The following is a 23,493-nucleotide window of genomic DNA, read 5'->3' as shown; positions in this document are numbered from 1 at the left end:
AAAGACACTTGGACGAAATCCGACACCCCCTGTGGCTTTGGTACGGGTCTAAACACCCCAAAAACAGCTGTTTTCGAGGGTTTGGGACTAGATGGGTTCTCGCAAACCGAGATCCAAAAAAGTACCCAAATGGGTCTCAGATACTCAAAAAAATGCGCTCTTTCGAATGCCGTGTCGAACGAGGCTCTACGACGTCGGGTTTGGATGCTACGGGCTCTCAAAGTTGCTCAATTTCACTATTTTTACTGAAGATTTGAGCATATCAGGGCCGTTTCAAGTAGACCATCGGCGATTTCGCTCCTCTTTGTCTTAAATGGTGCCTACCCATAGGTAAACACCCCCACAAAATTTCAGCCATGTCAGGCAATTATTAGAGGAACTGTGAACAATTTAAGTTTTGGGTCATTTTACCACTGGGCTTAGGTAGTTTTGGGTCCAGAAAAAATAATTTTTTTAGCTATCTACTTTTGATCAGCACCTCTTGCAACGCCTTTTTAACATGGTGCCTCAAAACTTTTTTCAAGGACAAACTTGTCTTTTTCTAGCTGTAATTGGAACATAACTTGGAGATACGGCTTTTGGTCTGCCTCATACGGTTTTTGGTTTGCCGCATACGGTTTTTTGTTTGCCCTATACGGCATTTGGTCTGCCTCATACGGTTTTTGATTTGCCGCATACGGTTTTTTGTTTGCCCTATACGGCTTTTGGTCTGCCTCATACGGTTTTTGATTTGCCGCATACGGTTTTTTGTTTGCCCTATACGGCTTTTGGTCTGCCTCATACGGTTTTTGATTTGCCGCATACGGTTTTTTGTTTGCCCTATACGGCTTTTGGTCTGCCTCATACGGTTTTTGATTTGCCGCATACGGTTTTTTGTTTGCCCTATACGGCTTTTGATCTGCCTCATACGGTTTTTGATTTGCCGCATACGGTTTTTGTTTGCCCTATACGGCTTTTGGTCTGCCTCATACGGTTTTTGATTTGCCGCATACGGTTTTTTGTTTGCCCTATACGGCTTTTGGTCTGCACGGCAAAAACTTTGTCGTGTTTTACAAGGACCGGTCACCTCAGCTAAGGGTCTTGGCCCCTGGTCCTTAGGTAAACCCGTCTGGCTAAGGTAGCTTCTTAGCCAAGTGTTTGTTTACACGTCCGCCATGTTGAGTCCATAACCTAATTACCGATGCTTCACACTCAATAAACGAATTTAACCGAGTAAAGGTAATTAAAGTTTCAGAAAATACCAAGGTAAAATGTGCGATTTTTCCATTACGAGTGCTCGTTTGCCTCTGGGTGATCTGGTTCATTCACGTTCGTGAAATATGTGGTCGGCTGAGGGAGCGCCGTAGCGTAAACATAATCCAAATTTCTTTCAGCAATCCTTCCTTCTTTTTGAAAAGCGAGTACAGAATCGGGTTCAGCGTTAAATTTTACGTAAGCAAACATGTTACGTTGTATTTTATAGGTTATTTTCTGCATTCCTGCATACCGTATGAGGCAGACCAAAAGCCGTATAGGGCAAACAAAAAACCGTATGCGGCAAATCAAAAACCGTATGAGGCAGACCAAAAGCCGTATAGGGCAAACAAAAACCGTATGCGGCAAATCAAAAACCGTATGAGGCAGACCAAAAGCCGTATAGGGCAAACAAAAAACCGTATGCGGCAAATCAAAAAACCGTATGAGGCAGACCAAAAGCCGTATAGGGCAAACAAAAAACCGTATGCGGCAAATCAAAAACCGTATGAGGCAGACCAAAAGCCGTATAGGGCAAACAAAAAACCGTATGCGGCAAATCAAAAACCGTATGAGGCAGACCAAAAGCCGTATAGGGCAAACAAAAACCGTATGCGGCAAATCAAAAACCGTATGAGGCAGACCAAAAGCCGTATAGGGCAAACAAAAAACCGTATGCGGCAAATCAAAACCGTATGAGGCAGATCAAAAGCCGTATAGGGCAAACAAAAAACCGTATGCGGCAAATCAAAAACGTATGAGGCAGACCAAAAGCCGTATAGGGCAAACAAAAAACCGTATGCGGCAAATCAAAAACCGTATGAGGCAGACCAAAGCCGTATAGGGCAAACAAAAAACCGTATGCGGCAAATCAAAAACCGTATGAGGCAGACCAAATGCCGTATAGGGCAAACAAAAAACCGTATGCGGCAAACCAAAAACCGTATGAGGCAGACCAAAAGCCGTATCTCCAAGTTATGTTCCAATTCTAGCTAGAAAAACACAAGTTTTTCCTTGTAAAAAGTTTTGAGGCACCATGTTAAAAAGGCGTTGCAAGAGGTGCTGATCAAAAGTAGATAGCTAAAAAAATTATTTTTTCTGGACCCAAAACTACCTAAGCCCAGTGGTAAAATGACCCAAAACTTAAATTGTTCACAGTTCCTCCAATAATTGCCTGACATGGCTGAAATTTTGTGGGGGTGTTTACCTATGGGTAGGCACCATTTAAGACAAAGAGGAGCGAAATCGCCGATGGTCTACTTGAAACGGCCCTGATATGCTCAAATCTTCAGTAAAAATAGTGAAATTGAGCAACTTTGAGAGCCCGTAGCATCCAAACCCGACGTCGTAGAGCCTCGTTCGACACGGCATTCGAAAGAGCGCATTTTTTTGAGTATCTGAGACCCATTTGGGTACTTTTTTGGATCTCGGTTTGCGAGAACCCATCTAGTCCCAAACCCTCGAAAACAGCTGTTTTTGGGGTGTTTAGACCCGTACCAAAGCCACAGGGGGTGTCGGATTTCGTCCAAGTGTCTTTTCGGCAGTTCGTATACATACAAGGAACCGATAAAACACCACAAGCGCCCGCTCCTAGGATGTCGCCGACCAAGTGGTTTTTTTTGTCTGGAGCTTCTCTTTGTGACTCTGGAGCTCAAAATGCGTCTGGAGGTTTGGCCCCCTCCACCGGTCCTCTGGCCCACTGTGCGGCGGGGCGGGGCGGGGTGCGGTGGGTTTCGGAGAACCGATGGCGGGATGGGGATGGAATCAGGGGCTGGGGATTAGAGGGGCAGCGGTTGGCAAAAGTGGGGAAGAGGGAGTTGTTCGGCAGGCCTGCCGGGATGAACCGGGATAGGGTTAATTAGAGAGAGGGGGCTTAGAGTTCCTCGGGGATGAGCGAAGACCGTCGGAGACCCTCTGCTGGTGGAGTGGCGGATTCCCAGTGCGCGTGCTTTGGGGCTTTTTTCACTCGGTTCGAGACTTTATTGCTTGAATACTCGGGTAATTGAAGCGAGTGGAATGAAAGGGGAAGAACCAGAGGGAAAAGGGTCTTGGTGGACCTAGAAGGTGACGGCGTTAGCGAGGCTGAAGAGCCTGGCTGGCTGTCGAAGCCGCTCGCCGCAGTGGGCCAGAAGACGTGGAGGCGGCCAAAACACAAGACGTGTTTTGAGCTCCAGAGTCGCTAAATGGGCCTCGAATCGAACGTGTGACCCCACCAATGGGTTGCTCTCCGAACGAGCAGTCCTTTGGTGGGGTCACACGTTCGGTTCGAGTCCCATTTAGCGACTCTAGAGCTCAAAACGCGTCTGGGGAATTTCGGCCGCCTCCGCCGGTCTTCTGGCCCACTGTGCGCCAGTCCGTATGCTTTCTGCTTGGCTTGCGCGGAGTCCAGCGCCTCCGGTGCGTCGTCCGGCCCCGCCTTTAGCCCGCCGCCCCGACGCTGGCGTTGGCTTGTGTGTCACGTTCGCCTCACGGCTCCCTGCCGCCACGCCCCGCCACGCCCCGCCCCGCCACGCCCCGCCCCGCCACGCCCCGCCCCGCCACGCCCCGCCACGCCCCGCCACGCCACGCCCCGCCACGCTCGGTGATTTACCAGCAAGGTTTAGGGCGGCCCGCGCCAATTTGTCTTGGCTCCACCAGACTGATTCCGAGAGTCGTTCTCGTCGCGCTGTCTCTCTCGCGCTGGAAGGAACCACCCCCGTGAGTGCGAGGGAGACAGCGCGACGGAAACGACTCTCGGAATGAGCCTGCCGCCCTGGCTCCAGCCTACTTTGGGCCTCCTACGCCCTGCGACCTGTGGAGTGTGGATGGCGGGGGGTGGGGGCGCCCTGGACCCGCCCCTGGCCCCAGGGGGGTGGCGTCGTCGAGTCGTTAGCAAGACGCCGGGGAGGTAGGCAACCTGTTGGCCCGCCTCAGTCTTCGCCTCGGTCTTGCAGTGCCCCGCCGCTCCACAGTGGGCCAGAAGACCGGCGGAGGCGGCCAAAACTCTAGACGCGCTTTGAGCTCCAGAGTCGCTAAGCAGGACTCGAACCGACCGTGTGACCCCACCAATGGTTTCCTCGTTCGGAGAGCACTCCATTGGTGGGGTCACACGTCGGGTTAGAGTCCCATTTAGCGACTCTGGAGCTCAAAACGCGGCTGGAGTTTCGGCCGCCTCCACCGATTTTCTGGCCCACTGTGTGCTCCGTTCGTTAAACAATAGTGTTCCGCAGTGGGCTTTAACAGTGCTGTCGTCGTTCTCTCTTACTCTCTCTCTCTCTCTCTCTCACTCTCTCTCTCACTCTCTCTCTCACTCTCTCTCTCTCTCTCTCTCTCTCTCTCTCTCTCTCTCTCTCTCTCTCTCTCGCTTTAGCGGAACGCGAGTGCGAGAGAGGCAGAGAGGCGATGTTGAATGCTGCAGCGCGCAAACACGCGGTAGGTGTGCGATAGCGGTCCGGTCCACTCCGCGGCCTGTTTGGCTGCTGTGTTTGATAGGGTGGGTCGTTTAAAGCGCGTTTGCGGTTCATGGTGTGCACACGCCGTACTTTTCGTTTCCCTTAATTTCCTCTGTGTGAATTATTTTTTTTATTGCGGTTTTTGGGCTTGTTATTTTTTTTGGAGGGGGTCGGGTGGGAGGGCACTGTCAAATCAAGTGTGAAGAACTCCCCACTATTGGACTGTGAACACTGGTGAAAGAAAGGCATTAAAATTATGCCCTTAAAGGGCGTAAACTATTTACGCCCTTAAAGGGCATAAATCGTTAATGCCTTTGGGAAGGGCATTACAATTTTGCTTGAAATTCCTATACCATTTACGCCCTTCCCAAGGGCATAAACGATTTATGCCCTTGCAAGGGCGTAAAAGAGTATTTATGCCCTTAAGGGCGTAATTTTTATGCCTTTGTTTTACCAGTGAAGTTTGCATCTCCTAAAGCGTGATGTAGCTCACAGAGCCCCTATCTCTTTCGCATGGTGCAAAACGTGGAGAAGTCTCTACACTTGAAGTGTGGAAAGAAACTTCGGACTTTTGCTCTTGAAGTGCGGAGGCTGAAAATTCCCCACCTCGGCGTTTGAGGCGTGGAAATGTCCACCACACTGGGTTTCACAGTGCTCTACCACAGGCCGGCCCTGGCTCAGTCCCGCACGGACTGACACTGCCACAGCAGCCTTGCGGTCGGCGGGGCCGTGGACGGCGGCAGGCACTGCCAGGCAGGCAGCACCCCAAAAAGTTTACAACGGAAGGAAAAAGTCGGACGGGCTGCGTGGAGGGGGTTTGAAAGGTATAGAAAGAAAGGAGGGCGTTTACACTGTGCAGGCTGCAGACGCCTGGTGTGTGTGTGTGTGGGGGGGGGGGGCCTCACGCTGGGGGTTGAAACTGAAGCGCGGCGCTCCAAGTTCTGCCGAGCTGCCCTGATCTGCAATGGTGATGGCGTGTCACGACAGGGCGGCGCACAGTGGGCCAGAAGACCGGTGGCGGCTGTAAAAATCCCGGACGCGTTTTGAGCTCCAGAGTCGCAAAATGGGACTCGAACCGAACGTGTGACCCCACCAATGGATTGCTCTCCGAGCGAGGAATCCATTGGTGGGGTCACACGTTGGGTTCTAGTGCTGTTTGGCGACTCTGGAGCTCAAAACGCGTCCAGGATTGTGACCTCCTCCACCGGTCTCCTGGCCCATGGGTGCACTGTGGCCCAGTGAGGTAGTGTTGAGGCCCTCCAAGGGGCAGCCGAGCAGGGGGAGCTCATTGAGAGCCACTGAGCCAGAGGCCCCGTCCCATTAGGTGCCCCGCCCCGCCCTGCCTGAAATAACCCGCGAACTGTGGCACCCTAGCGGAGGCCGCACGGTGGGCCAGAAGCCGGTGGAGGCGGCCAAAACTCTAGACCCGTTTTGAGCTCCAGAGTCGCTAAATGGGACTCGAACCGAACGTGTGACCCCACCAATGGATTCCCCGTTCTGAGAGCAATCCATTGGTGGGGTCACACGTTCGGTTCGAGTCCCATTCAGCGACTCTGGAGCTCAAAACGCGTCTAGAGTTTTGGCCGCCTCCACCGGTCTTCTGGCCCACTGTGGGCCGCTGCGCTGGGCTGCGCTGGGTGTCCGAATTTCGACATGCCGCGGCCGCACCGACTCTGAAAAGAAGCGATAAAAAGAAGAGGCCGATTTTAAGTACCGTGCGTGCGGTGTGCGTGCACTACTTTGCCGGGGTAAGTGACCCACCGGGAAGCCGAGCGCTGCACTCTGCCGCGTATGGCGGGGAGGGGGAGGGGCGTTATTTCGAGCCGCACCGCGTGGCGTGCGTCGCGGCGTGGTTGGACACTTAGCGGGGCTGCAGCGGCGTGCTGGGCTCCATGCGCACGCCGCTGGCGTGGGTTACGACCGCAGGCCGATACCGCGTAGAGAAACTGCTGGGGAACCACGCACAGTGGATTTGCCAGAAGACCGGTGGAGGTGGCCGTAATCCCAGACGCGTTTTGAGCTCGTCGCTAAATAGGACTCGAATCGAACGTGTGACCCCACCAATGGATTCCTCGTTCGGAGAGCAATCCTTTGGTGGGGTCACACGTTCGGTTCGAGTCCCATTTAGCGACTCTGGAGCACTAGAATTTTTGGCTGCCTCCATCTGGGTCTTCTGGCCCACTGTGCCACGCCACGTTTGAGGAACCACTGTCGTGTTGAACCGCGTAACTAGGTCACGCTGAGGAGCTGCGTGCGTATCGCAATATCGCCGGCCTGCCCGTGTCTGTGTGTGTACACTGGGAAGGAAGCTGGCCGTAACGGATGGCCGGACTGTTTGGACGTGACGTCACCGGAAGTGTTTGCCCAGCACGTGTGTGCGTCCCTCCCGGTGCCTCTCGCTCCGTGTATGAAAAGTGACTCGGCGAGTCCGTCCTCGCGTCGGTCCCCCTCCTGCTGAGATTCGTTTGCCAAAGTCGGAGGTTTTCATTTCCCTTACAGAGAAGTTGGCCTAAAACGTGGTGTGCCGGTGGAGCCGTCTTCGTCACAACCATCGTCGGCACACGGCTCATCGTCAAGACATCGTGACACGGAATGTGAACGCGGTCTCCTTATGGCCGCCACTTCGTCACGTGACCGTCACTCCTTCGTCACGTGACCGTCACTCCTTCGTCACGTGACCGTCACTCCTTCGTCACGTGACCGTCACTCCTTTGTCACGTGACCATCACTCTTTCGTCACGTGACCGTCACTCCTTCGTCACTTCTTTCGTCACGCCGGCAAGATGGTTCGCAGCGGGTCGCTCGTCTCCGACAAGATCGCCATGCTGGAGCGCAAGGCGATGCGCGTCGCCATGACGACGAGGCCCCCTGGCGCCGCCCCTGCGCCCGCCCCCACGCCCGCCCCTGCCGCCCCCGACAAGGGGGGGCGGGCCGCGGCCCCGCCGGGCACGCCGACGAGCCGCCGCCACCGGGAGGAGGACGAGGACGCCGCGTCGACGGACTGCCAGGACTGCCGCTCGAGCGAGTCGGACTCGGAGTCGGACTCCGGGGGCAGCTCGGGGAGCTCGGGCAGCTCGCTGCTGCAGCACGTGGTCGGCTCGCAGGAGGGCGCGGGGAGTCCAGGTGGGTGAGGCGGCCGCGCACAGTGGGCCAGAAGACCGGTGGAGGCGGCCGAGACCCCGGACGCGTTTTGAGCTCCAGAGTCGCTAAGTGGGACTCGAACCGAACGTGTGACCCCACCAATGGATTACTCTCCGAACGAGGAATCCATTGGTGGGGTCACGCGTTCGGTTCCAGTCCTGTTTAGCGACTCTAGAGCTCAAAACGCGTCTAGGCTTTTTGGCCGCCTCCACCGGTCTTCTGGCCCACTGTGTACCGCCACACACTCGCCATTCGCTCGGCGGACGAAGCTCTGTCTTTAAAGAATTGTCATGCTGCCATGCATGCGAGTCCCGCAGAGTCGATTTCCACTTCCATTTTTTTCCAACCCCCTTTCTATCCAAACCCTGTTACAAGAAGCGGGTCTCCTTTCCCCCGGGGAGAACCCCACGCCGTCCACGCCCTTGCCTGACCAGCCTCTCCGATCAACCGTCCGCCCAGCATCTGCCCCGCATCCCCCCCCCTTTCTCTCTTTCCCGAGGAAATTTTGCCTCTCATTGCACGATGTGAGCCTTGTCCCGTGTCTGCCGTGTCCCCAGGGTCCCCGGGAGCAGACGCTCTGAGCATGACGGGTTTGGGTTCGGGCGAATCCGAGGGCGAATCGGACCGCTCGGACCGATCGGGCGTCTCGGCCAGTGACTCGTCGTCCTCGGAGGAGGAGGGATCCTCAGAGACCGAGTCCTCTGAGCCAGGTCCGTGCGGGTTTGTGTTTGGCGTGAGTGTGTGTGTGGCATTGTGTCCGTGTGTGTGTGTGTGTGTGAATGTGTGCGTGTCGCGTTAAGTTTCGGAGTCCGCTATGGCGAACCTGCCGCTGTTTGGCTTGAGCGTGAGCGCGGTCACCGCCGGCCGACTGACTCCGCACACCATTTACGTCGCGCCGTCTCTCTCGCACTCGCGGGGCGCACAGTGGGTCAGAAGACCGGTGGAGGCGGTCAAAATCCCGGGCGGGTTTTGAGCTCCAGAGTCGCTGAATAGGACTCGAACCGAACGTGTGACCCCACCAGAGGATTGCTCTCGGAACGAGGAATCCATTGGTGGGGTCACACGCTCGGTTCGAGTCCCATTTAGAGATGTGCGCTGACCGGTCACGACGCCGCCGCCGTCAAAGGCAGCCGCGCCGCCGCCGCCGGTCCAAACGGTCGGCGTAATCGGCGCGAATGAAACTATTGGTTCTGAAGGTCTCGGAACGCAAAATACCTCGAAAACCTAAGTTTCCTTGAGCTAAACGCGTTTTCCTGGCAAAAATATGCCATACCGTCTTTGCCTTACCTTCCCCACCCCTCTCTCCGCTTTGGCGACGTAGTTCATTAAGATGCCGAAAATCTAACACCAAGAAAGTAAATGGTCTTTTACGTATGTAACGTATATATTTGTTAATAACTTGCTCTACTTGAGCACTTATATCATTTTTAACATGTGATTGACAAAATTTTGAGACCCTATGGTTGGTAAAATCAAAATTTCTTTCACGCCGAATACGCCGATTACGCCGCCGCCGCCGGCCTTAAATTGGCCAAGCGCCGCCGCCGATCAAATTGGGGTCGGCGCACACGTCTAGTCCCATTTAGCGACTCTGGACTTCAAACCGCGTCTAGAGTTTTGGCCGCCCCCACCGGTCTCCAGCCCACTGTGGGGCGGCCCGTTGGGGTGCGAGAGAGACAGCGAGCGACGGGCTGCAGTGCGGCATCTGCCTGCTGGGTCTTTACTGTGGCCTGCGTCACATCGCAGAGCGCGCGGCCCCGGGACGCCTGGAGGGGGAAGGACGCCTGGAAGGACGCCGAGAAGGCCGTGTCGACGGACGCCGCGCGGACAGCGGCCTCGCGCCGTACCACTGGATGCCCGCCATGCCGGCGGCGCCCCCGGGCGGCGCGGCGCGCTACCGCGCGGCGGAGGAGCTGCCCAAGCTGACCCGGGACCAGGCCGTCGTGCTGCGGAAGCCACCGCCAGCCGGCGCGGCCAGCACGGCGCGCCAGGACACCTGCAGCTCGTGCAGCAAGAAGAAGAAGACCCCCAAGCAGCAGCCGGAGGAGCGGCGCCGCGTGCACTCGAGCCATGAGAGCCTGCTGCGGCGCTCCTACGACGAGGACGCCATGACCCGGTCGGCGCCGAGCGGCGAGCACTTCCGCGACGACGGCCACCACCACGGCGTCCTCGACGGCGTCCTCGACGGCTACCCCGTGACCGCCGTCCACGGCAGCCTGGACCGACGGCGCGGAGGCCGCGGCCGCCACCGCGACCGCAAGGCCAGGTCGGCGCTCCTCGACACCGAGCCGTCGACGGCGTCCTGGTGCTGCCCGCCCCCGGCCGCCGCCACCCGCCCCCACCACTGCGGCCACCACTACTGCCACGCGCCGCCCCCCAGGCCGCCGCCCTGCGCGTGCACCTGTTACAGCCGGCACAACAAGGTTAGCGCCAGGGCTGCAAAGGTGCCAACCGTGCCAGCCGTGCCAACGCAACAAAAATTAAGTGCAAAACGCTTGCTGAATTTTCAGGCACTCCCGTGGAGACTCTGTTCGGTTGCTCTGTGTTGCGCAGTGGGTCAGAAGAACCGCGAAGGCGGCCAAAACTCTTGACGCATCCAAGTCCGGTCCGGCCGAGCGCCTGCGTGGTAGGCTGTACCGCCGAACACGGCTGTTCGACGGGACTGCCTACACTGCAGGCGTTTCCCGCCGGCCGACGCGTTTTGAGCTCCAGAGTCGCTAAACTGGACTCGAACCGAACGTGTGACCCCACCAATGGATTGCTCTCCGAACGAGGAATCCATTGGTGGGGTCACACGTTCGGTTCGAGGCCCATTTAGCGACTCTGGAGCTCAAAACGCGTCTACAGTTTTGGCCGCCGGCGCTGGTCTTCTGGCCCACTATCTGTTGGCTGTCCTTGTGCTCCGGCCCCATGCACGCGCCGACTCGCACGCGTCCCTGCTGCGTCTGTCCTTTCTGCCTCGAGAGGCCTCCCTCGGAGGACCGGCGGGAAATTTGAAATCTGTCGCCGCTGTGACGCGGCTCGTCACGGCCGGTCACTGCAGTGACGAGTGAGGCTGATCCTGTTTACTGTTTGCTGGCGTTTGATTTGACTAACAAAGGCGGTAATCCGCAGGGCCAAGTTGGTCCGGCCTGCCCCGCCTCACCCCGCCTCACCCCGCCCCGCCGTGGTTATCGCGCTGGAGCAACACGGACCTCTTGTTGTAGCTGTTGGCATCGAGTTGATGTTGTTGTTTTGTTGCGTTGGGTGCGACGCACAGTGGGCCAGATGACCGGTGAAGCGGCCAAAATTCTAGACGCGTTTTGAGCTCCAGAGTCACTAAATGGCACTCGAATCGAACGTGTGACCCCACCAATGGATCGCTCTCCGAACGAGGAATCCATTGGTGGGGTCACACGTTCGCTCCGAGTCCTGTTTAGTGACTCTGCAGCTCAAAACGCGTCTAGAGTTTTGGCCGCTGCGCCGGTCTTCTGGCCCACTGTGTGACGGCTTGTTTATCACCACTGGCAATGCATGCTGCAGGCTGTGCCCGGCTCTGCCTGGCTTTATTTCACTAACCCTCCGGACCCTGGCGCGCGCGCCATGGCGGGATGGAAACTTTAGTTGTTGTGTTGTTGTTCGCCGCCCCCTGTGTTCTCTCCTATTGGAAACTGCCCAGGTGGACCAGAGAAGCCCCGCGATGGAATTTGACAGCTGCACTGTTGTGTGCGCGAGGGCGGATGGCCTTTGGCTGGAGTGTAACTTCATGCAAACTTTCGCGTTAACATTACGAACTTTTTCTCTGGATTTGCACTCCAGTGGCGCTAGGTTTGAATGCCGAAATTTGGCACTGTGGCGGCCTGGGACGACAAATTTTGGCATTCTCAGAGCGATCCGCGACGGGGGGACCGAATTTTGACGTCCAAAGCGGAAAGCCAGTGGAGTGGCAAAGGAAACGGTATCAATGAGATTTCAGTGTATGTGACAGATGACAGAAACGGAATCTATCTTTCCTAACCGAGTCGCGTTGTGTCTTTGTTCGGCAGGGCGGCGACGCGAGCACGGAGGACCGCATCCGGCGCCTGCAGGCCGAGAACGAGCGGCTGCAGCTGCAGACGGCCGTGCTGTCGGAGCGCATCGACGTGCAGGTGGACAAGATGGCCGAGCTGGAGGCCGCCCTCGGCGACCGCAAGCGCTCCCTGCAGCAGGCCGAGGACCAGCTGCAGCGGGTGAGTGGATTTGCCAGAAGACCGGTGGAGGCGGCCACAACTCTGGACGCGTTTTGAGCTCCAGAGTCGCTGAACCGGACTCGAACCGAGCGTGTGACCCCACCAATGGATTCCTCGTTCGGAGAGCAATCCAATGGTGGGGTCACACGTTCTCTCTCTCTCTCCCCTCTCTCCCTCTCTTTCTCTCTCCCTCTCTCCGCCTCGCCCGGGACGCAGCCGACCTTGTCATGTGTGCGCTTACACCTGCCGAGCGTCGAGGGTCGTTTCGTCGCTCTGTCCTTGTCGCACCCCCATTGGGGTGCGAGGGAGACAGAGTGACAAACCCATTTTCTGAATCGCTCCGTTGGCTATTTTTGCTCCCCGGCCCGGTTGTTCGTCCTCCTGTACACTCACCCTCTCTCCCTTCCCCTCTCTCCATTCCCTTCTGTCCATCTCTCTCTCTTCCTCTCTCTCCCCCTCCCTCCACCCTCTCTCTTTGTTCGCTCTCCTGCAAGGCTTTCAGCAAATATGGACAAGGCTTGTGCCTTGTATCTTCACACTAACTACCTTCGCGCACTTTGTGCATAAATTATGGTGAAAGTTTTTTAGTCGCTCTCTTGTGTACAATTTCTTTCTCTCTTTCTCTCTCTCTCTCCCCCCCTCCACCCTCCCCCCTCAAATGTCCACTTGTGAGCATTATGTTACCCAGCTTTTCTTGCACATGAAGCTTGTGCCAAAATTTGCTCATAAATTATAAGCTAAAATGTCTGTTGCAGATTGGTGTGTGGCTTGTACTATTCTTACTATTGGGTTATATTCTTTTGTGCAGGAAATGCTCTCGAGATCTTCATTAGAGACGCAAAAGCTTGAGCTGCTCTCCTCTGTAACGGAATTGAAAAGGCAGCTGGTTGCCTTGTCCAGAGAGAATGCGGAACTGAGGACCCTTCAGCAGCACAGACCACCAGTAGCCCCTCGCACCTTTTACCCGAGCCAAAGTCAGGTAATGCTTTGTTTATTTAGTTCCAGCTTCGTGTCATTAATGTAAACTGAACGATTGTACCATTTGCTTTATTTTTGGTTACTTTGTTGCAGCTTTTGCGAGACGCATCACCTTGCCCAGGCAGCCCCTTGCATCGTAACACTGCCTCACCTGGCCTGGAGCATGCAGAAAGTTGCAGAGAAATCAGAGAATTGACCCGAGATATTCCACCTCCCAGGGTGAGTGTTTCCACCCAGCTAAATTAGTAACTGTAAAATTTTCAGTCGCTGTGCAGATACTCACTTTTGTTTCCAACTTTCTTTACGATACTCATGAGCGGTGTTCGTCACTGTCATTGTTGTTCCAGACTCCTCCTGCTAGCTACCGCCAGCGCGTCCAGCAGTACCATAGTCTTCCCCGGGACTCGCAGGCAGATGCGTGCTCTCCTCTGGGCGGGGAGTGTGCAGCGCAGACCACAACTGCTACGAATGGGACAAATAACGGAACCAACAATGGCATCAGTAGTCTAAACACTAGCAACGGCCAAGGCAACGGGGGACTGACCAAGAAGGGGGTGGCCTTTGGTAAAGGTTTTCTCAACTTTGCTCATCGGGAGCCTAGGAGGGCGCGGGCGGTCGGGGATAGGTGTTCTTCCACCCCTAATCTAGGTGAAAAGATGACTTGATGCCATTCGTGGCTTCCCGTCTTTGCCTGATGTGTGGTGTTTTTGTAAGGCTCGATTGCCCAGGTGGAACGTTGTGGAAAATGCCCACTCACTTCAATGATGAGTTTCAAAGACCAGATCCATTGCTAGTTTCTATTTTTGTCAATGCGAGTGCTATTCAAGACTGTGCTACTCGTGAAGTGATGTGTTCATTTTCCCCTTGTGCACCAAGAGGCAGTAATAACCCGTTTTGAGGAGGCTAAAGCATGATGCCGTTGAGCATGAAAAACTCTAATCAGTCAGTAAATATTTTTTCAAAATTCCGTTTTGAATGGGACCCTTTTTTGGATTGTCGCATGGTGAAACTGTTATGGAAGAAAGTTATCCCTTGCAATGGATAGCTGGGGTTTTGCATGAAATTATGTTTGCTCTCATTATGAAATACCCTAACAGTTTTGAAACACTCAATGCATGTTTTGTGGATCTGTGTCATGCACAACATCTTCTGATTTTTTTCCCCCATATAACACATTTTTAACATGGTTCTTTTGAAAATTTGCATTTGAGTGTGAAACCTCATTGAAGCAACTAAGAAAATATAAATATAACTTAATGATAATAATTTACAGTATGCAAGTTGTTCTTAAACATAATGTTTTGATTGTTTTAGCCGATGCTGAAAGGGCCATCCAAGATGAAAATGATCGAAGCTTGGCATTAAGTCTTTCCCCACAACCTAGCCCCTCCCTCTCTGCTTCAAAGAACAAAGGAATAAAAAAAATTCTTGGCAGGTAATAACTTCTATCCAACTTCAAAAGCCCTGAAAGATGCCCTTAGTTTGATGTTGACTGTAACAATTGTTGATATCTTTCTTTCAGAATGAAAAGAAGCGGTTCAGGAAATTTAGATGATATTCACAATGAAGGGGAATTCCGGAGAGGAGGTGTCAGGGCCACTGCTGGAGGAAGATTGGGGTGGTCATCATCCTCTAATGCTCTTAGGTTAGTGAGATTTTTTAAAGATCCCTTACTAGAAAGCCAAAAAGCGCCAAGTGCTATAATTTAAAGTTTTTCTGTCCTCTACAGTGCACGGTCTCAAGTCCCATTCGCTCAGTGGGACAGGGAGGCAATTAGTGAGTGGTTGTGCAATCTGGGTCTGGAGCACTGCGCCCAAGAAGGTCAGGGGTGGATCGTCAGTGGTGCTCAGCTGCTATCCTCCTCCCCACATGACCTCGAGAAAGAGTTAGGCCTAAAGGTCAGTTCTGCATTTATGTAAATGATTTCAATTTATTGCCCAGGCCCTTTTAAATGTTTACAATGTTTCTCTGTTTCCTCCCTCAGAATCCTTTGCACCGGAAGAAACTGCGTCTGGCTCTCCAAGAACGCACTGACACTGGTCTCGCTTCTGATCCTCAGCTAGGACTCGCAGGGCACCTTGACACTTGTTGGGTGCTCCGTTGGCTGGATGACACAGGTATGGTACCCTTCACTGTGTAGCATCAGGGAGACTGAGCTTGTTCTTCATATAAAGTGGGATTCTCTTGGATTTCATGCTCTAGCGGCTCCGGGTCTTGAATTTCACTCTCGAGCTCCGGGTCTTGAATTTGACTCTCCGGCGGCTCAGGCTCTTGAACGTCACTCAGCTCGGGGTCTTCAGATTCGGGTGCCGTACTTGATCTAGGACCATCGTCCTGCTGGTCTGGAAGTGCTTCATTGTCTGGATTTGTGACACTTTCCATTTCAGTCACTGTCTTCTTTGAAGTTTGACTCGGAGCTTTGCTAGTGAGCTTCTCTGTGAGGTCAGGGGGAATAAATTCCGGTGGCTGTGTTATAGGCAGAGGCTCACTCTCCATGATGCTTATGGCCCCATGGGAGGGTTGTGTGCGTGCATTGGCAATTGGCTCAACTTCCTTTCTATAAGACGACGCTTTGATGTCTATCTCTTCGGGTGTGCGTGGCAGGTTGGACTCGACTGCCTTTAAGGGTGGCCATGCAATGGCAATGGCTCCTGTTCCTTGCGAGTCCGCGCGTAATCTTATGCTCTCAACTTCGGCGGCATCCGCCCTCTGTGAGGGCAGAGAGGGTGGCGTTAGTAGAATCAATTGTTACTCCCAAATGTTTTTGAAAAAAATTGATTTAAAATGAAAACAAGGTGAATGTAATCATTTCCCAATTCATAAAATTTATCTGGAGCAATGTTAAGTCTTTTAAAAATGTTATTGTCATAAATAATAATCATAAGTTTAAGGAGTGTAACGTCTTGGTTCAAGCCACCCCCTCCCCCTTTTCCAGGGCTGCCGCAGCTTAAAGATCAATTCAGTGCAGCGCGCATTGATGGAAGAATGCTGCATCGTTTCACCATGGATGACCTTGCTGCACTTCATGTGACATCCCTGTTGCATGTTGCAAGTATACGAACTGGGATTCAGGTATGTCTTTTGTTCTTTTTCTAGATTGACTTCTCCTTGGGAACCATTACATTACTATAATCAAGTGAAAACCATGTGTCATTTCAGGTTCTCAGAGATCACAGGTTTGATTCAAATTGTCTGGTGAGGAGGTCCGCCCCATCCGAAGACATTGAGCATATGGAGGAAAAGAAAAATGGAGATGATACAGACTATTCTGGAGGACCAAATAAGGAGGTGGTTTTATGGACAAACCATCGTGTAATGGAATGGCTTCGCGTTGTTGATCTAGCAGAATATGCACCAAATCTTCGTGGTTCAGGTATAAACAATTAATGATCATGCCAACACCTTTGAACTTTATCTTCAATCAACATACTGACCATTTGTTGTAACTTTTCTCAGGTGTCCATGGAGGTTTGATGGTCCATGAGCCCCGATTTACTGCAGAGCTACTAGCAAGCCTATTGTCCATTCCTCCAAGCAAAACCCTCTTAAGACGGCACCTTAGTACTCACTTTAAGGAGCTCCTAGGAAAAGAGGCAATTCAATCAAAGAGGCAAGCTGAGGCTACATTAGGTTACACCCCTTTGACTCCGACAGCTAAGATAAAGGTTGGCGAGATAGCAGATTCCAGAAACAATCTTTAATAGCAGGCCACAGTTACTAAAATGGAGTGCCTTATTACAGGTTCCCAAAAAGAGTCAGTTCTCTTTGAAACGGCAGAAGACTAAGGCTGAAGTGGAGTTTGGAGACCTAGTGTGTCCCTTGGAAAGTTGCCCCATCACTGTTGTGGACATCAGTTCAGGTGACAGAGGCGTGGGTGATGGCGTAAGTTACTAACATTACTAACAAATAACATAATTACATTCTATTTTATGATTATAGTGTTGCATCTATGAACAGTCATATATTTACAAGTTCTTTTCTGTGAGTGAATGCTAATTGCCTAGAATAATTTTACCATATGTATTCTGACTAAAGTCTTTTGTTAATCTAACTTAAATTGAATGGTTGCTGGCTGGGCGTGCTGGAAATGACCCCACAACACATACCCTCCCTGTCCCCTTCCCTGATTTTGGCAGTAACTCTCTGCTTAATATGTAGTACTCTTATCTCTGGGTTCTGCTTTATGTTGCAATATTAAATCACTTAGTAGTGTAATGCTTTTAAATTTTAAAGTTACTGTATGTTGGATTTTTTTGCTCAGGCAATCTTTTACTGTTTTGCTTTGCTTCAGCCCATCTTTCTTGGAGGAGGGATATTTTTCAATTCTTATGTAGTGTTTGCTTTCTTGTTTGCTCAACATGTTTTTGTTTATTCATTTGTATTTTCACTGTTGTCTTGTGTTAAAAAAATTAGATGTTCAAGCATGTTTTTTTTTCATCTCATATGAGCACTTGAACTGAAAATATACTTCATAGCACACTGTAACTGTAATTAATTTGTAATCTGTACATGGTTTTGCATGGTGTTGCGCATGGTTTGCAGACGAAAGTAGCGGGTCATCCAAAGCTCTTGGTTGCTTGTCCGGAAAGTGACGAGAACTTCACAGCACAGGTATAAGCACTGCCCAGCCAATGCAATCATCACATGATGATGTTCTCTTTTCTTTCTTTTAAAATTTAAGGAAACCAAGAAATAATTGTTTGAAGATTTAAAAGTATATTTTTCCCTTCTTTGAACAGGATTCCCATAGTGGAAGAACGAGCACTGTCTGAAAGAAAACTGGTAAAATGGATCTTGAGCTGGTAATGGCTGCAGGACCTCATCAGAAGAGCAACTCTTGAAGACTACAACTATAGCTCATGTTGTCATCACATATCATATCACAGTGACTTAAAAGACTTGCTTCTTATTGCCTAGCTGCCATTGATGCAGTCTTTGAGTTTGATTCAAGCATGTTTATGTTTCAATGTGTTTTTGTTTATTTTTATATTGTACTGTACTTATGTGGACCTCGCAAGTTTTTGGGGGAGGTAAAACATAGACATTTGAGGTGTTTTGATGTCTCCTCACTACTCTTCACCTGTTGCGATTGCCATTGGTACAATTTCAATTTGTACAAAAGTAAATTCTTAAAATGTCCAAGAGTTTATAATCAAATCAGATGTGACTATATGTTTAGTTGGAGTTACTGACTGCCAAACTGCCATTTTATTTGAATGTTCAGTAAGGGTGAGACAGATTTCACCCTCAGTGCAAGTCCCTTATCATAAGCCTATTTTGTAAATTTATTCTCCAAAATCGGATAAATAGCGATTATGAAATTAAATTTATTTGCTCTTCTTGACTATCATGCATGTAAAATAATTTTCAAAGTATGCATTTATGTATGAGTAGTTTCAATTATCATGTTATGGTTATGATTTTTTTTTGACAATCATGCTTGCTTGTTGTGAATATTTAATCGGAGGTGTTTCATATTTATGGTCTAGTCAAGTTCTTTTTTATTTCTTATTCTTCTTACACTTCTAGAATTTCATGAGCTTATCTATTTTTGTACTGCCATCGTAACAATAAAAATGCTACTTGGAGCATTTCTGTACACCTGCAGCAGTACTCTATTAACTTTTATTCTTTATCATATTATGTCTTACTGTATCACCTTCTTGAACCTATTTGATGATAGAATTGCACCCTACTTGAGTGTGTGTCATATTCATATCCTTAGTTCTCTATGGTGTCATTGTCTTCAGATGGCAAGAAAATTTAGTATCTATCAAGATCATTGGTGTAACCAACAAAGTTAATCACTTTTATTGTACATTCGTCAGTATTACTCTTTGTGTTTTACCAATGTTCGGTATAAATATTTTATAAATCATATAGTAGGTATACACTGTAGTACCCATTACAATCCTTTTTGTTTGCTATGGATTGAACCCTGATTCCTTACATGGTTTAGAACCATGTTTAGAAAGTGTTTTTTTTTTTTTTTTTTTGCATGTTAGTTTTGTGAGGCGCCTGACATGAATTCCTGGTTGTGTTGCACATGACAAATTATACTGAGTTGGTCATAAACTGCTGCTCTACCAGTAGAGCTATATATAAGCAATATGTCTGGAATCCTATCATGATTACTGTGTTTCATTACCTGTCTCTTATGGTGCCTTAAAAGCTATTGTAGTGTAGAAGCAAGTATTAAAATTTTCTGAATTTTGAGTTTTAATTATAATATGACTGATGGCTGATAAGAGACTTGTCTCTTAGCTGCTCTATGCATTAAATGGCTAAGTTTTAAACATGTGTATTCAAATAAGTTTCTGTGATTAATTGCTCTTCCATGCCTGTCTAATTTCTCTTTAAGTATTCAAAGAGACTTGGATTTGAGGTGCTCTTTCTGGAGCTCCTCTTGTAACAAATGAAAAGTGCCGTCAAAGTTTGAGGTTCTCATTTGCTTTCTGGAAAATGAATCTAAGGACCAAGTACTGTTTAGTTGAAATCATTGTCAGTATGTGGTGACAATACAAGATGGTTTTGCCAGCAAATGAGGCAGGACCTTGACGTTTGACAATCTTTTACTTTTTAAAAAGATTGAGCATTGTGTGCCAAAGAATTCATTTTCTTTGCTTTTTAGCAGGTGATACATTATTTTAAAGATAAACCATGCAATGAATATGCACTAGACCTGTATCATGTTGACGTTACTGTTAAAAACTTGTATTCTTCAGATCCTTCTCTTGAAATGTACAGCATGAAGTGAGATATTTTGTACTAAAGTAACACCTTGGTCATCTTGCAAATGTAGAAAAAATGTCAAGTAACGTGAATTGTATATCCAAACTGACCCCTCTGCCAAGTTTTCTGTGTTCATGTTTAAATTGAAAATCATGGCTAGAGTAATTGTGGATGTCTTCTGTACACGAAAATGTTAAATAGATGTAAATTAATCAGTGTTGCAACATCCGTCTCATTTTTTTCCCCATCCCCAAAGAGCTAACATAAACCCCATAAAATGGTCGAAAGCAAATGCAATCATTCCGTTACTGTGAATTGGTGTTGTGGACATGTGACTTACCATTTCTGAAGGTGCACCTGGGGCTGGTTGGGCTGGAGCAAGGCCCACAGTAGGATCACCCTCGTTCTGGTTGGAGACATGCCACAAGAGGAGGAGAGTCCAAAGTGAGGGAATAATTTTGAGGGAGGGAAGGACCAGTGTAGTGCGCACAGTGGGCCAGAAGGCCGGCGGACGCGGTCAAAATCCCCGACGTGTTTTGAGCCCCAGAGTCGCAAAAAAGGGACTCAAACCTAGCGTGTGACCCCACCAATGGATTGCTCTCCGAACGAGGAATCCATTGGTGGGGTCACACGCTATGTTCGAGTCCCGTTTCGCGACTCTGGAGCTCAAAACGCGTCTAGAGTTTTGGCAGCCTCCACCGGTCCTCTGGCAAATCCACTGTGCTTACCCGCCGCAGTCTGCGCTCTCGCTCCTCCCTGGCCGCGGCCAGGGCCGTCTCCTCGGCCGGCGTGGCCACGGCCAGGCGCGGGTCCATGGCCAGCCAGTTGGAGGACAGCACCTGGTCGATGACGTACCGCCGCTGCGTGTCCGGCTCCAGCATGTTGTAGATGAGGTTCTTCACCTGCGGCAGGCAGTACCCCGTGCAGTGTCACCGGACGGCCTCTGACGCTTAGGGTAGCGCCGCCCAGCATTTTACAAACTGACTGGAGCAGTGTGCTTGGACGCTGAATGGGACACGAACCGAACGTGTGACCCCACCAATGGATTCCTCGTTCAGAGAGCAATCCATTGGTGGGGTCACACGTTCGGTTCGAGTCTGGAGTCTGGCGACTCTGGAGCTCAAAACGCGTCTAGAATTTTGGCCACCTCCACCAGTCCTCTGGCCCACTGTGGAGTGGGGACTGGTCGTTGAAGTGGAGGGTGCCATGCCATGCAATCTGTTCTGTCCATACGGCACCTGGTCGCTGAGGTTCTCCACCACGCTGGCGCAGAACCGCCACCGCCGGTTGATCTGCTCGTCGTGCAGGCGGTTGATGTTCTCGTCGTCGAAGGGCATGGCCTTGTTGAGCATGATGTACAGCACGACGCCCAGCGACCACACGTCCGAGATGCGGGGGTCGTAGTTGTCGCCGCGCAGGATCTCCGGGGCGGCGTACGACAGCGAGCCGCAGTTAGTGTTGCTCATGACGCGCCGGCCGCGCGCGTCCACGCAGTAGCGCGCGAACCCGAAGTCGGCCAGCTTGACGTTGTAGTTGGCCGTGATGAGCACGTTCTCGCACTTGAGGTCCCGGTGCGCGATCTCCAGCGTCTGCAGGTACTGCAGGGCGAGGGACAGCTGCCGCAGCCACACCCTGCTCTGGGCCTCGGTCACGGCGCCGTGGCTCACCACCCACTCCAGCAGGTCGCCCTTCTCGGCCAGCCGCATGAAAATGAAGTACCTGAGCAGCGAGCTTCACATTTATTGACATTTTGGATGTCTATCTATCTCGTAAGCGGTTAAATTTTTTTAAAATGTTGTGAATTTTGAGTTTTAGTCATCCCTATGGCATAACTTTTTTTATCTCTACTGTAGCCGTCGCACAGTAAGCCTGAAAACCGGTGGAGGCGGCCAAAACTCTAGACGCGTTTTGAGCTCCAGAGTCGCTAAGCAGGACTCGCACCGAACGAGCGACCCCACCAATGGATTGATTGCTCTCCGAACGAGGAATCCATTGGTGGGGTCACACGTTCGGTTCGAGTCCTGTTTAGCGACTCTGGAGCGTCTAGATATTTGGCCGCCTGCACCGATCTGCAACAAACAAAACATGCAAAAAAGGGGAAGAAGCATAAAAGAAAGCAGGCAGCCTCACTTGTTTCTCCGTTGGAAGATGGAGTGCACGTGGACGATGTGGGGGTGGTTCAACCTCTTGAGGATGTCCAGCTCGCGCGGCAGGAACTTCCGGACGAAGTCCCTGGGGGCCCTGGTGGTGTCCACCACCTTGCAGGCGAGAAACGTCTTCCGCGCTGGGTCATTGTTCGGCGTGTACGAGGCCATGTACACCTGGAATTAAACATCATCATCATCAACGCTGTTAGGCCTGTACAGACCTTTAGCGGTTCGAGTCAGCAAGACACTCCGACCTCGCACAGCGCCCTCTTTAAAAAAAAAAAACTGACGAATTTTAAAAATGAAAGTTGTTCTTAATTTTGCCCTTATTGTTGTACCTTGGCATAGGTGCCTTCGCCGAGCTTGCGGATGAGGTTGTAGCCCCGGGTGGTGAGTGTACCAGTCACGTCGGACAGGTTGGAGTCGGTTTCCGTCGTCATGAGCACCGGCAGCACCGGCACTGGGCGTCATCGCGCACCTGTTGGCGGCCGGGAGCCCCGCCTCCCCCGCGGCCAGACATGCAGCGGCTACCTCGTGGCCGCCAACGCCCTGGCGGCGGTCAAAACCCCGGACGCGTTTTGAGCTCCAGGGTCGCTAAATGGGACTCGAACCGGACGTGTGACCCCACCAATGGATTGCTCTCCGAACGAGGAATCCATTGGTGGGGTCACATGCTCGGTTCGAGGCACACTGTTTGTAGAGTGGACTCTCTGGCAGCGCGCGCTGCGCCGCCGTCCTGGACGTCACCAAGACCGCCATCGAGTGCCCGTCGGCCTGTCGGACGTCACCAAGACCGCCATCGAGTGCCCGTCGGCCTGTCGGACGGGGCGTGTCCCCGGCGTGTCCGCGGATTCCCCTCGAGGACTCTACGCCTTGCCGCACGTCGCCGGATGTGTGCCAATCCTTGTCCGCGCCCGGCCGTGCCCCGCCAGGCCCGGCGGTCTGGGGCACGCCGTCATAACGCGGACGTCATCGAACGACGGCAAGTACACCGCGAAATGGTACTTGGAACAAACAGTGGGCCAGAAGCCCGGCTGCGGCGGCCGAAATCCCGGACGCGTTTTGAGCTCCAGAGTCACCAAATTGTACTCGAACCGAGCCTGTGACCCCACCGATGGATTCCTCGCTCGGAGAGCAATCCATTGGTGGGGTCACACGGTCGGGTCGAGTCCCATATAGCGACCCTCGAGCTCAAAACGCGTCAAGAATTTTGACCGCCTCCACCGGTCTTCTGGCCCACTGTGCGTCGGTTCCAGGCTCCAGGTTTGGAACGGCGCTGCGGCGCTACAGTGGGCTTCCCTGCCGGCGCCGAGGGCGGCAAGGGCTTGCCTGACCGTGGCCCGGAGGCCGTGGGCTCGGCGGCGACGAGGGCGACGAGGGGGACGACGCCGTCTGCATGATTGCCTTGTTGTTGTGGTGACGGTGGCGGGCGGGGCGGGCGCGGCACTCCCAGTGGCGGGGCGGCTTGGCGGCGGCCCTGGCGGCTCCGGGCGGGCAGGGCGGGCCTGGCGTGGCCTGGCGGGCTCGTTGGCGCCTGGCGCTTCGCTACGCCAACGCCGCCAACGCCGTGCTGCTGCACTGGCGGGGCTGGCGGGCCGCTCGGGCGCCGTCAGATCAAGATCG

At 52.1% G+C, this 23,493-nt stretch overlaps 1 protein-coding gene and 1 pseudogene across 1 annotated transcript in view; one reads left to right on the top strand and one right to left on the bottom strand.

The window, feature by feature from the left end:
- The window catches only part of LOC117648005 (liprin-beta-1), a 45,125-nt gene extending 25,178 nt beyond the window's left edge, over positions 1-19,947 (top strand). Inside the window, exons 2-15 of the mRNA XM_034390076.1 lie at positions 11,831-12,013; positions 12,822-12,992; positions 13,085-13,210; positions 13,339-13,639; positions 14,306-14,426; positions 14,514-14,636; positions 14,721-14,889; positions 14,976-15,108; positions 15,927-16,063; positions 16,151-16,364; positions 16,448-16,656; positions 16,733-16,873; positions 17,534-17,602; positions 17,731-19,947. Coding sequence (XP_034245967.1) covers positions 11,942-12,013; positions 12,822-12,992; positions 13,085-13,210; positions 13,339-13,639; positions 14,306-14,426; positions 14,514-14,636; positions 14,721-14,889; positions 14,976-15,108; positions 15,927-16,063; positions 16,151-16,364; positions 16,448-16,656; positions 16,733-16,873; positions 17,534-17,602; positions 17,731-17,763 — 2,019 coding nt within the window. The 5' untranslated portion in view covers positions 11,831-11,941 and the 3' untranslated portion in view covers positions 17,764-19,947. The remainder of the gene's footprint in view (positions 1-11,830; positions 12,014-12,821; positions 12,993-13,084; positions 13,211-13,338; positions 13,640-14,305; positions 14,427-14,513; positions 14,637-14,720; positions 14,890-14,975; positions 15,109-15,926; positions 16,064-16,150; positions 16,365-16,447; positions 16,657-16,732; positions 16,874-17,533; positions 17,603-17,730) is intronic.
- Positions 19,713-22,366, bottom strand: LOC117648391 (annotated as a pseudogene).
- Between the last annotated feature and the right edge of the window lie 1,127 nt (positions 22,367-23,493).

The sequence above is a fragment of the Thrips palmi genome, unplaced genomic scaffold (assembly GCF_012932325.1).
Source record: "Thrips palmi isolate BJ-2018 unplaced genomic scaffold, TpBJ-2018v1 HiC_scaffold_3, whole genome shotgun sequence".
Taxonomy (NCBI): Eukaryota; Metazoa; Arthropoda; class Insecta; order Thysanoptera; family Thripidae; genus Thrips; species Thrips palmi.
The sequence above is the reverse complement of the archived record's forward strand: the minus strand, read 5'-3'. Positions and strand labels throughout refer to the sequence as shown.